The 16,734-nt window shown below is 41.8% G+C and overlaps 1 protein-coding gene across 1 annotated transcript in view; it reads right to left on the reverse strand.

Moving 5' to 3' along the window:
* Positions 1–16,734, reverse strand: part of DLGAP2 (DLG associated protein 2) — a 313,806-nt gene that overhangs the window by 71,922 nt on the left and 225,150 nt on the right. Inside the window, exon 5 of the mRNA XM_087718987.1 lies at positions 6,035–7,107. Coding sequence (XP_087575113.1) covers positions 6,035–7,036 — 1,002 coding nt within the window. The 5' untranslated portion in view covers positions 7,037–7,107. The remainder of the gene's footprint in view (positions 1–6,034; positions 7,108–16,734) is intronic.

Raw genomic sequence — 16,734 nt, forward strand, 5'->3', positions numbered from 1 at the left:
TGTTTCCTAATTGCTGGAACCGTTTCCCCTCTGAGAGTTTTCTCTTCCTGGGTCAACTGTTCTATCCATGAGAAGATACATAGAGGCAGTCCTTGACCACAACTGAATCCAAGATTTCCATTGCTAATATGGCAGTTGTTAAGTGAGTTTTGCCCCATTTTATGACCACGGTTATTAAGTGAATCACTGCAGCTGTTAAGTTAGTAACGTGATTGTAAAGTGAATCTGGCTTCCCCTTTGACTTCGCTTGTCCGAAATTCTCAAAAGGTGACCATGTGACACTGCAATCATCATAAAAACAGATAGTTGCTCAGTGCCTGGATTTTGATCACATGACCACGGGGATGCTGCAACACTGCAAAGTTTGAAAAAAACAGGCACAAGTCACTTTTTTCAATGCCTTTGCAACTTTGAACAAATGGTTGTAAGTCAAGAACTACCTGTCCATGGAGGAAAAAAGCAAAATAATACAAAAATGTCAGAGAAGCCATTTCACCAATCGTTATTTTATGGAAGCCTCATACGAAACATTCAGAACTGTGTTTTATAAGACTCTTACTGGAAGGAGTGTGTGAAGAGGGGCGGGGGGGGGGGAGGGAGGAGCAGATGATGAGAAAGAAATGGAATAGCTTTAGAAAGTGTGAATTGCTTGACATGTACACCGAGTGTTTGATAAAACAAGAATTCCAGATGTGACCCGTGTTTCACTCAATGGAATGTTTATGGCTTCCACTGATTTTACTGGTTTCTGTTCTTGGTAATTATATACTGCAGCGGCTGTCTGTGGACTCTGGCACAGGATGGAGATGGTTAAAATACAGCTGTGCTGATATATTTAGAAACTCCTTGATTTCTAGCGCGCTCTCTCCTGAACCACAAAGCAAGGTTACCTAAAATAACAGGATTCCGAGTTAAGGTGTACAGGTGAATTCTGAAGTCTGTGAGAACGGAAAAGAAAGTCAAGGAGAAAAGGGGGAGGGAAGTCATGAGGAAATTTGCCAGTTTGCAAAACAAATCACGTCCTCGTGTCACCCTACTTATCTCAGAACAGAGGTGGACAGATGCAGGAAGTCTGCCTCTATTTGTTTTGACAAGATACAAAGTGGGGGGGGGAGATTATCCAATTAAAACAACAACAAAAATTCTCGCAAGCCAAAGTAACATCTTATACTAATAGAGTGAGATGTAGAATAGGCTTCTTACAACCTGATTAAAAGCTGATCAGAGTCTGCTTTGAAGGTTGAACCGAAAGCGGGGAAAATACAGTGGAAATGCCCTCAAGGCCTAATAGGGGGAAGAGGAGCGTCCTTTCTACAGAGCTTTCATTTGGAAAGCATGAAAAAGAATTCTTGAAAGTGAAATTTCAATTTAGCTCTTAAGGATGTATCATTTTAGTTTGTAGCTTTTCCTCTGTAGCTCCATTCTGGTAACTTGTTCCAGAAACGGAAATAAAAATCACAGCTTCTCTCAAATCCTGGTTCTCTGTTTCATATAGCCAGTTGCACAGAGAAGCATTTTCATACAATACAATACAATACAATACAATACAATACAATACAATACAATAGCAGAGTTGGAAGGGACCTTGGAGGTCTTCTAGTCCAACCCCATGCCTAGGCAGGAAACCCTACACCACTTCAGACAAATGGCTGTCTTCTTAAAGACTTCCAGTGTTGGGGCATTCACAACTTCTGGAGGCAACTTCTGTTCCACTGAGTAATTGTTCTCACTGTCAGGAAATTCCTCCTCAGTTCTAAGTTGCTTCTCTCCTTGATTAGTTTCCACCCATTGCTTCTTGTTCTGCCCTCAGGTGCCCTGGAGGATAGCTTGACTCCCTCTTCTTTGTGGCAACCCCTGAGATATTGGAAGACTGCTATCCTGTCTCCCCTAGTCCTTCTTTCTATTAAACTAGACCTACCCAGTTCCTGCAACTGTTCCTCATTGTTTTAGCCTCCAGTCCCCTAATCATCTTTGTTGCTCTTCTCTGCACTCTTTCCAGAGTCTTCACATCTTTTCTACATCGTGGCAACCAAAACTGGATGCAGTATTCCAAGTGTGGCCTTACCAAGTCATTATAAAGTGGTATTACACTTCACGTGATCTTGATTCTCTCCCTCTGTTGATGCAGCCTAGAACTGTGTTGGCTTTTTTGGCAGCTGCTGCCCACGGCTGGCTCCTATTTAAATGGTTGTCTACTAGGACTCCAAGATCCCTCTCACAGTTACTGCTATTGACTAAGGTACCACCTATCCTGTACCTGTGCATTTCGTTTTTGTTGCCTAAATGTAGAACCTTACTCTTTTCACCATTGAATTTCATTTTATTAGATAGTGCTCAATGTTCAAGTTTGTCAAGATTCTTCTGTATCTTAAGCCTGTCTTCTGGAGTGTGGGATATTCCTGCCAGCTTGGTATTATCTATAAATTTGATGAGTTCCCCATTTATTCCCACATCCAAATCATTGATGAAGATGTTGAAGAGTCCTGGGCCTAAAACAGAGCCTTGGGGTACTTCACTGCATACTTCCCTCCATGTAGATGCAGTTACATTGAGGACTACACGTTGAGTGCGGTTGGTCAGCCAGTTTTGAATCCATCTGGTGGTGATGCTGTCCAACCCACATTCTTCCACTTTATCTAGTAGTAGGTTATGGTGTACCTTATCAAATGCCTTACTGAAGTCCAAGTAAACTATATCGATGGCATTCCTCTGGTCCACTAATTTTGTCACTTTGTCAAAGAATGCAATAAGATTAGTCTGGCATGATCTGTTTTTGACAAACCATGTTTGCTTTTGGCTATTACTTTGTTTACTTCTAGGTGTTCGCTAGTTGATTATCTTTTCCAAAATCTTTCCCGGTATTGCAATCAGGCTGATAGGTCTATAGTTTCCTGGATCTATTTTTTCCCCCTTCTTTGAAGATGGGAACCACACCAGCTCTTTTCCAGTCCTCTGGCAGTTCCCTGGTGCTCCAGGATCTCTGAAAGATATAGTCCAGTGGTTCTGAGATCTCGTCTTCCAGTTCCTTCAGAACCCTGGGATGTAATCCATCCAGTCCTGGTGATTTGAACTCATCTAGGGTAGACAGGTGCTCACTTACCATTTTCTTCCCTACTTCAATTTGTGCTCCTAATCTGATTTTTGTGGTGCTGTTTTTGATAGGTTGGACTGTTTTATCCCTTTGTGTAAAGACAGACGCAATTTGGATTTATTCTCTGTGTCATTTCAATTGGTAGTAAAGCCCCCATATGTACACACAGGAAATTGTCAAAATGCTTTTGCTGCTTGTTCAAATAGTTACTGAACCCTGAATTTTCCATCTGTAGAGTTTGTATCTGCTCAGAGTCAGTACTCTAATGCCTTATTATAAATGTTGATGTTTTTTAGAAGCCTTTTCTTGAATTAGATAGTTAATCCTTGTACACACATTGCTTAATGCATCAAGCAATTTTTTATATTTTAAATTTAGAGCCTGGCAGAAGATTTACCTGAATCAGAATGGCTGCCTTCTTTATTTGCAAGTGTGGGGCTAATCACCAGCTGTATTCTATAGGTAATTTATGTCTGCATGCCATCTCTGTGTGCATTAATTCTACATTTTGATGCAATATGCCTTTACCCTGTGTTCAGAATTTTTGGTCCTGTTGAGAAGCAAACGACACTCAGAAGAACTCTAGGAAAATAGTTTTTGTTTCTTCACAAGAATTTCAGTCACCATCTTCCCAACAAGGCATGGAAACGTGTTTAAAGACCACGGGAGACTGCATGTTATCCTATCCCAAATTTTCCCACAACAGGTCTCTGATCTTGCTAATGTGTTTGGTGCACAATCAAGTTTCTCTTCTTTTTCTTTCTCAATTAGACTTGAAAAGCCACCCAACCAGGGGTGGGTTTCTCGCCCCGTTCCAACCGGTTCGGTTGGAACGGGGCCGGCGGCGTCCTCGTGCACGCACGTGGTGCACGCATGCGTACTAGTGTCTGTGCGATGCTCCAGCTGCTCCTGGAGGATTGCGCAGGTGCTGTATGCGTCCTGTGCATGCGTGGAAGCGCAGAACTCGTCAAAACCGGGTAAGGACCACGGGCGGGCGGGTCGGCCCTTCGCCATTCCCGGAAGTTACTTACTTCCAGGTTCGCCGACCAACCGGTTCGCAGGGACTGCCGCGAACCAGTTGAAACCCACCCCTGCACCCAACCAAGCAAAATATCTCTAGGTGGTCTACTCAAAAAATTCTGCTTGTTTCTTGCCATTCCAGAAGGCCTTGCAAACCTGGTTGTTTTCCCTGGTCTCGGGCTAGAGTGGATACACTCCCCTACCCCCCCATTACATGTATTTAGATGGATGGATGGATGGATGGATGTTAGGTAGGTAGCAGTGGTGGGTTGCAGGCGGTACGCCCTGGTATGGGCGTACTGGAGCCTGCCTGGAGCACCAGGTGCTGTTCCGGTACGGTGCTCCGGAGGGCCCGCCCGCCCAAGCTCCTTACCTGTTCTTTAAAGCCTTTGGCATTTCCACGCAGGCACATGGCATGTACAGTGCCTGTATGACACTCCGCTGAGCAGCTGGAGCATCTCGGAGGCTTGCTGAAGCGTTGCTGGCAGCTACGGCGTACATACCGATTGGAACGGGATCCAGAACCCACCACTGGTAGGTAGGTAGGTAGGTAGGTAGGTAGGTAGGTAGGTAGGTAGGTAGGTAGATAGATAGATAGATAGATAGATAGATAGATAGATAGATAGACAGAGATAGATAGATAGATAGATAGATAGATAGATAGATAGATAGATAGATAGATAGATAGATAGATAGATAGAGGATGGATGGATTCCATTGTCTGGGTGGGCATTATTTTGTTTACTTATATAATCTTGTCTAGTTTTTATATTGTCTTGTATTGTGAGCCTTCCAGAATCATTTTGGACTGGGTGGTGCCTAAATGAATTAAAGAAAGGGATCTTGCATGCTGCAAAGCAAAGCATTAACCCCCAGAATCATCCTTCTGCAAGAGCTCTTAGAGTTGAGACATGCCAATTCAGAAGTCTTTCAAGACCTGCAGCAACCACTACCCCATGATGCTCTCCCATCAGATTGAGGCAGGGAGCATTTGGGGAACTTATTTGGGGAAATAAGCTAGCTATCAGCTGAGAAGAACAAGAGTTAGGAATGGGGGCTGTCTGAAGTAGCTGCCAAGGGGGAAACGGAGCCTTTCACTCCAGGTGATCTGCTGCCAGTGTCAGTTAAAGTGTGAGCCACTGGTTCACACTTCCCACCAAGTCAAAAGCAAATTGCAACTTGAGCTCTGATTCCAAAGTCTCCGTTACTCATTCTCTCCTAATCTCTACTGCAACCAGTACATTTATCTTTTATCTTTCTATTTTTATTTATTTGTGTCTAAAAAAAAATAGAAAAACAGGATAAAAGTTGAAAGTCGGTTTTTCCAATCTTTCTCTTTTTTAAAGAAATAGTATTATTTGTTATACGCGCATTGCATGAATGAGGTGAAGCCAATCAGTATCTTTCAAAGTTGGCCCTGCATGGTTGGTGGCCAGAGCGGAAAGAAAATACACACACAGACAACGCCCGAGGATACTCAGGCTCCATTCAGAGTCCTCGGTGAAAAGAACAACGTTTGTGTCCCATTTGGTTAGCGTGTAATTAAAGACCAGGAATAGGACCTGTGCCCCCCCCCCCCACTCACTGCTATCTTATGCAAGTGTTGTTAATGAGAAGAAGGAAAAAAACCCCGAGGAAGCTCAGTGAAGGTATCTGAGCTACTTCTGAGAAGAGGTTAAGGCCATAAAAGATCGATGGGACTATGATGGTTATGTTTCACTTTCACCTAAAGTTTGTTATGGATGACTCAAATAAAACCGCAGTTTGTGAGATCTGCTTCGTATTTTATTTCTAAGTGTAGATGAACCTCGGAGGACCCAAAAAGTATGGGAAAGGACGCCTGTTAGAAAACTGCCCTGCAAATGTTTAAAAAAAGGTATATTGCTCCTCAATTAAGGGTGTTAGCCACACTTCAACACTTACCTGAAGGTAATGGCAGGGTCTCAGGGGGGCCTTTATTTCCTGATGGACTAGAGGCTTGTCTAGGTTGAGAGAGGACTTCCGATAAGCTTCCTTAGCTTGACTCACTGTGAGGGTCGACCAAGAGCTCCGTTTCATGTACTTGCCGTCGGGGGTCATTGCAAGACCTTCGCAAGCCGAACATTTCACATCGTTGTTACTTTTGGAAGTCTTTAACGAGAGATCCCCAAAATGTCCCTGAAGAGCCTCAGGGTAGCAATGAGAGATGTGGTCCACGTGGTGCCTGTTCACCACACTGGGTGTGCGGTAAGTGCTGTCGCTGTCCAAGTTGTCATCAGAGCTCCACCAGCTGCTCATTCCAGTTTTATGCTTACCTTCGGGCTTCCGCTCTTTGCTTTTGCTCCTTTTGCTGTGTTTGGAATGATGCCCGTGATGATGGTCGTCACCTCGGCCGTCTCCCTTGGCCCCGTTGACGTTGCTCTTGGAAGATCCTTCCAAAGAATGCGATTTTGTGAACAGTTTTTGGACCGAATGAACGAGGTGACGTATCCTACCTGGGCTTTCACTGCGTTGTTCCGCTGCTGTTGACGTCCTTTGGTACTGCAGAGTGTGAAAGCCATCCCTCTGGAGAGGAAGCTGTTTCTCAAATTGATCCAGCAAATTTGCCGGGATCCGGTTAACCTTAGGGTTTGCGTGAGACATGGTGCAATCGTCCCGAGTATCGTAATGTGAGGTGTAGTGCATTCTGGGGAAAGTGCTACTGGACATATGATCACCCATAACCATGGGCATCATCATACATTCTGAATGGATGGAGCTTCGTGGTGAGCAGCGATGGTGATCCACTGGGCAACTCTCAGTTGGGCTGAGAAGATACGATTGCCTGGACTCCTGGCCATGATGAAGATGGTCGTGGCTGTGTTCACAATCTTCAGGGGATGCTAAACCACAAGTATGCGCAGAACATAATTGTGATTGATTACGACTGCCAGATAATCCTTTCATGTTCCTTGAAACAGGAGAATATCTTTCCTCACTGAAGGACTGCTGAGTTGGAGACCATGAGTACGGCTGATCTGTTAGGGGGTGGATAGAGATATATCAGTCAGCTAGGACAAGCATAAGGTATATTTCAACTAATAATAGAAACTAAAGTTTAACAATAACTCTAAACACATAATACAAATATTTCACTGATGGTTAAATATTATGATAATGGTTATTTAACCATATGATTATGGTGATTTAATATTAGTGCTAGAATCCTTTAATGTCGTGATAGTTAAATATTAGCTCTTACATTTATTATTTAATATTTTAGATTTGGATGGCTATTTAACTAAAATTACTCTGGGCCGCTTATATAGTTAAAATAGAAAAAATAATAATAAAAAGGGATATGTATGCCCAGACAAAAATCATTTCAATGTGTCAAAGAAGAAAAAGAAAAACCACAGCTGCTGGATAGTGGAAGCAGGATGGTATAACTGTCTTTATGTCCTGCTTTCATCTGATTCAATAGGATCTTTCTCACATTCATTCATTTGGTCTTATTGCCAAATATTCAATATTTTAATCTACAATTACATACACCTATTTTGTATTATCACCACCCTAATTTTTCTTTTCTTTTCACCCCCCCCCCTCCCTTCTCTACTTCCTTCCTTCCTCCTCTCCTTTCCCTTTCCTTCTTCCCTTGCCTCTCCCTTACCCCTCTCTTCCTCTTCCCCCTCCTACCCTCTCTCCTTCTCTTTCTCTCCCTTCCCTCCTTCCTCTCCTTTCCTCTTCCTTCCTTCTCTCCCCTTTCCTCCTCTCTTCCTTTTCCTTTTTTACTGTTGTGGTTATCTCTTTTCAACTCTCACCTGGTGTATTTTCAGGATGGTATTCCCACAAACCCTGGTAGAATTTTATGCTTATCCTTTCCTATTCCCTTTTCTTCACTATCATGTCCTAACTATTATTCTTTTTACTCTATATCTCATTCTTGAACATATACTTATATATTAACACTTCCTTTTCTATTTAGAAACCTTGAAGATCTGGCTGGTTTGGGTTGAGTGAGAAGGGAGTCCAGTAAATGAGTCTGGGGATGTGCCACTTTGTGGGGTGGGGGCTCCAGAAACTTTTGTGATTCTTTGTAACATAGCCCAGCACCATAGTGACACGAGAGAGGCAGTTCTAGAAGTCCAATATATAAACAAACAAATAAATGGTTCAATCCTGAGTACTCTGTGTCTATTGCTATAGAAGTGATCATCAATTTACAACAATTGTTTAGTGAACATTTGAAGTTACAACAGCATTGAAAAAAGTGACTTATGACCATTTCTTACACTTACGACCATTGCAGCAACCTTCGGGTCAAATTTCAGACACATGGCAATTAGCATGTATTTATGATGGTTGCCGTGTCCCAGAGACATGGGTTCACCTTTTGCAATTTCCTGGCAAACAAAGTCAAGGGGGAAGCCAGATCACCTTCATTCAACCATGTTACTAACAACTGCAGTGGTCTACTTAACAACTGTGGAAAGAATGGTGATCAAGTGGGTCACCAGATGGGACAAACCTCACTTAACCATTGTCTTGCTTAGCAACAGAAATGTTAGGCTCAATTGTGGTCACAAGTTGAGGACCACATGTACAATGTCATGGGTGATACTCTTGTTTTCACCTATTGGGAAAAAAGAACATTGGAAGATCTAACTGGTTAGGGACAGATTGTCATGAAGATGATCTGCATAGTTGCTAAGAGTTGACCCCACATTCATGGCAAATAATAAAGAGGAGGAGGAGGAGGAGGAGGAGGAGGAGGAGGAGGAGGAGGAGGAAACGAGATAGAGGAAGAACTAGAACTGCATAAACCACAATCTCAAATCCTTAAAGGATTAGACTCTGATGAATTTCATTCATTTCTCTAATTTAATTAGTGCTATTCATGTCAGTTAATTTTTTAAAAAAAATAAAGATGAATCAATCAACTATTTAAATGTCGATACTTTTTCTGAAAGATTCCTGAGGAGGAGGAGGAAGAGGAGGAGGAGGAGGAGGAGGAGAAATTGGAGTTGGCTCAAGTCCTGAAAGGTATTTCTATCATTACACAGCAAATATCCAGCTTCTTATCAATTACGGTTAGGTAGCAATCTTATTACTGCCAACGGTTATTATTATCCATGTTGAGCCCAATGAAATAGGATCGTTCTAGGATGTTGTATATATATTATATCTATTCTTGCACTCTTGCTTGTTAAGGCAGAAATATACTGCCAGAGCTGCAGATTCTGCTAAATTTGTTCATGGTTTCCATGCTAAATTATGTCTAATAAACAAAGAAGGGGATTCAAATTAAGTGTCTTATAGAACGCCATTGTGTTAATAGCTTGATGAATTCTTTGCTCAATGTTATTGAAGCCCTTGCAGCTGGGGAATTTTTGCAAACAAATCAAAGGAATAGAAGAGAAGAGTTAGATTTAGGCATTCAGAGCCCTCAAATTCAGTTTACCACTTTTTCAAAAGCAGATGAGCATCTGAGCGGTTAAGAGAAGCTCTTTTCAGCATCAGCCGTACATTACCCTAATTATGCTTTATGCTAGTTTCTTTTTAAAAAATTTTTTTTAAACATTTGCTCTGGAAAACACAGTTATTGAAAGTTACCATTCATGCACAATACAAATGAGTACTCGATTTCAAGGGAAATTGAACCCCTGCAATGCTGTCCTTGTCGTTTTATCATGTCAATGGTTTGATGTTGAAATATCTTCTGACCGAATGCATATAATTTGATGTGAAAGATGGTACCTGCTGCTGAGCTACAGTGGAAATGCCAACCAACTTTGGAAGACATTCAAAGGGGACATAAGTTGCTAAACTGCAATTGGATCCTTTTCACAAGTTTGAGTTTGGAAGGAGCTCTAGATCAGTGTTTTTCAACCTTGGCAACTTGAAGATGTCTGGACTTCAACTCCCAGAATTCCCCAGCCAGCGAATGCTGGCTGGGGAATTCTGGGAGTTGAAGTCCAGACATCTTCAAGTGGCCAAGGTTGAAAAACACTGCTCTAGATAGTGCAATGACAGAAAGCAGAACAGGCGTCTTTCAGGTGTCTTTCCTTGAGCAAAGCAAAATTACAACTTGAGCTTTTCATAAATGTAGGGACCTTGGTTGAAATGAAAACCATGACGATGTGAGTTCTTTTTAAAAGAAAGAGAACCTGATTCCTCTGGTTTAGTTGTACCCTTAATTCAGAAAAGAAATGCCATTAAATATAATGCTGGAAAAGGCTGCCCTTACTTCACCCATATTTCTTAAAAGGACCATGGAGGAATTTGAATCTCCCACCCTCCAGAAGAATTCTGTTCCTCCCGCTGCCGTCCTATGGCTTCTCCTTCCAAGGAACAACGACTATTTCAGCTTTCTTTTTTCCAAGCCTGCAACACAAACTTGGTTTCTCATGAGAGTATAGGGAGAAGATCTAGGGGGAGATGAGGAGCAGCAGCAGTGAACTTCTGGACTGGTATGTGGGGGAAAGATCCATTCTTCAGTGTCCTTCCCCAATTTCTATGAAAGTGAACCCTCCTTCCCATTAAAATGTCCTTGCATCCCAATGTTTATGGTTTATAACACTTTTTTCCCCAGGTGATTAAAAGCTAGCAGACTTCATTGCTAAGTCACAATATCTATCTAAAAATGGATTGCATGAAAAGCCCCTTTATCATCAGTCTATGCAAAGTTGAAGTTGCATCGAGTCTTTCCCCCCCAAAATTTAGGGATGTTTCTGTTCGCATATTCTTCACTGCTCCACCCCCCCCCCCAATGCTCAAAAGCCTGGAAATGCCTGTGAAGATCTGGATGCAGAACAGGAATGATTGCCAAAGTCCAATGACATAATTTGGGACTATGAGCCTACAAATCAAAACGACACACTTGGATTAGCCATGCACGAAGCGATCAAATTAGTACTGGACAGCACCAGCTACTAAAGAAAGCAAAATGGAGGAAGAGGCATCACAAAACCCAAACTGGCATAGTTATTAACACCCATGAAATGGTTTTCAAGCTCCTGAACATCAAAGGATTCTAAAGAGTGATAGAGACCATCAGAAGACAGGTCTCCCCCCCCCCCCCCCCGCCTCTGCTCATTGTTCTCAGCATTGGAAAACTGAAAACAGTGTTTTCTTTCTGTCAATGCTGCCCTGGCTTTGTGTATGTTGGGCAATGGAAGGAAGAAGCCAAATAAAGGACGAAGTATAATGGAATGGAGTAGAACAGAACAGAACAGAACAGAATATTTTATTGTCGCTTTGAATGTAACTAATCGTCATACATTAAAATGAACTTATGTTGCATATACCTCTCATAGGGTCTCCATCTCTAATATAAACAAGATAAATATGAGTAAAATGTTATGTCAAGGCTAGCGAAAGAAAAGAATCCAGCATGGATGGACATGTGACAGTATCATCAGACAAAAATGATAATATCAACAGTCAATTTTGAATGGAGACTTGGAAGGTGTGCTCTGGCTATTGAAATATTCACGCAAACAAAGAAGTATAAAGTATAAAGTTGGTAAAGCGATTTGCATTAAAAAGCCTACATTAGGAAAGTTGCATAGAAAATTGTGGCAACTGCTGAAAGCTGCCAACAACAGTAAATATGAATTTTCCACATTTAAAAAAACAAGTGTTACAAAACGGAATCTCTGTGAAAAACAGTGACGTGGACAAAATGAAACACATTTAAGTTCATTTGCACATCCCTTCTTTACACAGAAACACCTCAAGGCAGAAATTCTGTTTTTCTTCGAGTGACCCACTGAGTTTCCCTTGGCTTTGCCTTTATGTGCCGTGGTTAACCAGGATAATTGCCTTCTCTTTGGGATAGGGGTCCACTTGAAGATGGATCAGCACCGATCCTTTGGCATTCAGGAAAAAACTACTAAGAGCTGCTGTTCTGGGAAGCCTTTGGAGATTGATTGTGCGGTGGCTGCCCTCACCCAGGCAGGCTATCCGTTACTTGGATTATTTTCCTTGCTGCATCAGTAGCTAGAAAATAGACTACGAGTGGCTTTAAGGATTTGATTGTTTTGTTTTTTTTTAATCCTGAAAATGGGTTTTAACTCTGAAATGTCTAGGAAGTTTCAGCCCCCAGATTACACTGCATTCATTCTTCTAAGACTGGTGTTCACGGATCTTACATCCTTCCTATCAGTTGATGCCTCTGGCTGAGAAGAAGGGAGTTTTCTGCTGAGCCAACAACTTTTTAAAATTTGGTTTTTATTATTTAAAATATTTGTGACTTGACTTTCTGGACAAAGCACAACCTAGTGTCATGAACTACCATGCAGTCAAACATCAACACATGAACACGTAATAAAAGCATCATCACATTGAAGTAGCCACAAAAGGGAACCAAAATTAGGCATTTAAATTACTTAGAAACAGGTGATAAAACTTATTTTTGGTAAGTAGCAAGTTCCTATGTCAAAGGAATATTTTTTCTTTCAGTCTCATTTCTGGCTTCCCATGTACCTGCAATCTGACTCACGCTCATAGGATTAGATCCAGCCAAAGCTATGCGCCTAATGCTGATTGTCTCCCAAACTCCCTTTCTGTTATTGCCTTTTCAACCACATTGTCTTCACACTGGCAACCTCTGCATTGGAGGCCCCAGCTTGGCTGCTGAATGCTGAACATTTAGCACATTTTCTTCCTGCTCCTAAGCCAGCTAATAAATAATTTGGAAGCATGAAGACTATCCTATATATTATATATAACAAATTATCAAACAGAGAATACAGTATACCTGTTCTGATTACATTAGACATTGTGTTTATTTTGCTTATGTCAGGGAGGCCCAGCCTTGTGCTTTCCAGATATTTTTGGAATATCAGATACATAATTGTATGGCCAATTGTGTTGATGCTCTATTTCAAAACAACTGAACAACTGTCTACCTTGGCGCTGGAGTATTCCTTTCAGAAAGATTTTCCAATTAAGAGCTTTTCTAGCATCGTATACATAGAAGGAAATGTTTAAGCCAAATGGGCAAATCCCTGTATTCCAGTGGCGGGATCTGAACTAAAGCTTCCTTGAAAGACGGCTGCTTGGTCCCTATTTAAACATATCCAGTAAAGGGAACCATTACTGTAGATCAGTGAGGTCTACCTTTTTGCCATTGTGTGCCAAAAACGAGGGGAGCGCAGGGGGCTTGTGCATGGCTTGAACACCCATAATTATATGTGCATGACCCCCCCACATGCATGTGCACATGATCCCCACCCTCCCCCCGCTTTTGACACGCGATGGACCCATTTTTCACCCTCCTCAGGCTCCAGAGGTATTCTAGGGGCCTAGGAAGGGCAAAAACAGCTTCCCCTCCCCCCGGAGGCTCTCCGGAGGCTTCAGGAGGCTCCTCTGAAGCCTCCGGAGGGAGAAAAACAGCACAACGCACAAACTGGAAGTCCATTTACGAATTTCCGGGTTGCAAGTTGGGCTGTTTTTTGTTCTCCGAGGGCTTCAGGGAAGCCTCTGGAGGGCGGAAAATGGCCAAAAATGAATGTTGAACTCAGCTGGCCAGCGCGCGCATGCATGTTGGAGCTGACAGGGCAACGCTTATGCCATAGGTCGCCATCACAGACCTAGATGTTTAATTCAACTACTGTATTCAATTTATGTTCCTGACCACCAACTGGAATCTACCATCCTATTGTATTCCATCCTATTGTACTTACATCTTGAAATTTGTGTATATAGAAAGGTATAAATGTATGAAACAAAGGGGAAACTCTGACTCTTTCATACCTGTGCATTGACATGAAAGGGTCAGAGTTGGCATCGCAATGCTGCTTTTGTTATTTTGAGATGGACATCTCTGCCCATATACATTAGCAGTCCCCAACTTGACCTTCAGAGATTGGTAGCTCCTTCGGGTACAAATATTAAAATTCACACATGGACAATGCCCTCCTTCTATACATAATATAGGTTATATCATATCCAGGGTTAATTGGGAAGGTCCAAGAATGCTCGTTTTAATCTGTTCGTAAAACCAAGATGTTTAGATGGAATTCAAGACATCTACAATGTCACAGGCATACGTACCATGCCTTCCTTAACAAAGATCCCAGAATGTGATCTTTCATTTTTGCATTTATATTTGGATCACATCCTTTGACCTGTTGATGATGTCTTGCAAGTTTTTTAAGTGCTAGTTTTAATGCGTTGTTTATTGATATTCTTTTCTGCAAATTATGTTACGTTGATTCTTGGGACACACATTTGAAAGAGCAAGAAATGTTTCTAGAAAGGCAACACTAACTGCTCCCAGTGCTTCTCATTAAAACGCCAGTATTTTCACTCTAAAATCTTTCTTTTATAGCATAATGTACATTGTGCTATAACAATAGGTAGTAGAAGTGGTGAATGCTGAAAGACAGATTTTAAACCCATTGACTTTCAACTAGCTTTCCTTAGTAATGCATGTAAGATATCTAAAATAACTTGCTAGCCCCATGAAGGGTTCATTGACAAAGTTACTTTTTCACATCAGGAAATCGTCAGCTATCCCGAGGCATCCTGCCTTTCTTAGAACTTTTACTCCATCCTGTCTTCACAACCTCAGACATCCACAGTCACTTATCCTATGAATGTTTGAATCATGACTCAAAAAATCTCTAGCAGTCGGTATTTCACACGGCTTGATTTTCAGTTGCTTTCAGGTCTGTTTCTTAACATGGGTGAAAGAACAGCGAAAAAGAAGCTGTAGTTGAGATGATTCCAATTACTATGGATAGCTATGATTGTGAGCCTTGGTGGCACAGTGGTTAGAGTGTACTATTTCCAGGCTACTTCTGCTGACTGCCGTCTGCAGGCAATTTGGCAGTTCAAATCTCACCAGGGTCAAGGTTGACTCGGCCTTCCATCCTTCCAAGGTGGGTAAAATGAGGACCCAGATTGTTGGGGGCAAGAGGCTGACTCTGGAAACTGCTAAGAGAGGGCTGTAAAGCCCAGTGAAGCAGTATATAAGTCATTGCTATTGTTATTGTAAGTGTGAAAAATGGTCATGTCACTTTTTCAGTGATGTTGTAACTTTGAATGGTTACTAAATGAACTGTTATAAGTCGAGGGCTACCTGCAATTTTTAAAAAAAGGTATCCAGTCAACTCTAGGGGGGTGTGTGTTCATCTCTGTTACTTAGCTGAGGGACCCAATATTGTCCAAACACATTTATGGGGTCATGTAGCCAGCACGGGTTCCACCACGAAACAGCGGACGACAAAATCGCGGTCGACGAAAGCGCGCATTTGACGTCATCACAGCGCGACGAAAACATCGCGCTGTGATCGAAAAATGTAAAAATAAAGTGAAAACCTTACCCTAACCCCCCCAAACCTAACCCTAAACCTAACCCTAAACCTAACCCTTAACCTAAGCCTAAATCTAACCCTAAACCTAACCCTTAACCTAACGCTAAACGTAACGCTAACCTTTAACGTAACGCTAAATGTAACCCTAATGTTCTAACCCTAACCCTAACCCTTAACCTAACCATAACCCTAACCCTAAACCTAACCCTTACCTTTATGTGAATCGGCTTGCTTTAATTTTATTTCAATTTTTAATTTTTTTCGTCGCGCTGTGATGACGTCAAATGCGCGCTTTTGTCGATCGTGCTTTTGTGGACCACGGTTTTGACGGGTCACGGCCAGCACGACATCACACCGCAGCGCAGAGCATGTGGACAAACACGGAATGCTATTACCCTCTAATTGTAATGCAACTTATTTTTATCTACCCACATTTTCATGCTGTCAAACTGTTAGGTGGACAGGAGCTGGGGCAAGAACAGGAGCTTGTCCCATCCTACAACACTCAGGTCTTGAACCTGGGCTGATAAACTCAGCCTCCTAATCACTGAACCACCGTGCCCCCTTCAAAAAGGTAGAAGAATCCCAATTAGAGTGTTAACATTGATAGTGATGTTCCTGGCTAACTGAAATCAGATAAAACCAGCTGGAAATTCTGAGGCCGTTCAAAACAAGTGTGCAATTAGAAACTGAAGGTTAAAATCAATCTATCTCTCAATGGACGGAGAACATTCACAGCACAAACTAATTGCACCCCCAGGGACTGAATGAAGTATTCTTATTTAATATACCCATATGTTAAATATTTTCTTAATAACTGTAATCTTGATTACAAATGTATTGGAGGCCAACGCAACTTGGCAAATCATACGAACCTAGTATTTCAACTGATGAATAACAAAAGAATAGTTCTTTAAATATGATTTCACTGCTGTAAAAAAAAGTAGCAAGGGAATTATTCCAGAAATTCCTCCCTAAGCCTTTACATGGTTTTAATTTGGGGGGCAGTTTTGAAATGGAAACCAATCCAAGACTTGAATGAATGAATGTTTCCCTATTTATACCCACCAATCCTCAGCTTTGACCTATTATCCAGATCTCTGTAGGCCTTTACCAAACTAACTCCTCACCCTCCAACCAAATAATGCAGCCAAGCTCTCAGCCCCAAGGACCCTGTAGAAGGACCTTCCTTATGATCAAATGGCTCAAACTGTTTCCCCCCCCCCATTGACTTTCACATTAAGAAAGCAAGGCAATCCTTTTCTCTTTGCAATATATGCTGTGCAAGCCTTATGTCCATACGAGACAGTTTATTCTGTAATTTAACTCATCTACATC

Source organism: Thamnophis sirtalis, unplaced genomic scaffold, assembly GCF_051295495.1.
Source record: "Thamnophis sirtalis isolate CommonGarterSnake01/CBP01778 unplaced genomic scaffold, rThaSir2_p1.2 scaffold_6, whole genome shotgun sequence".
Taxonomy (NCBI): Eukaryota; Metazoa; Chordata; class Lepidosauria; order Squamata; family Natricidae; genus Thamnophis; species Thamnophis sirtalis.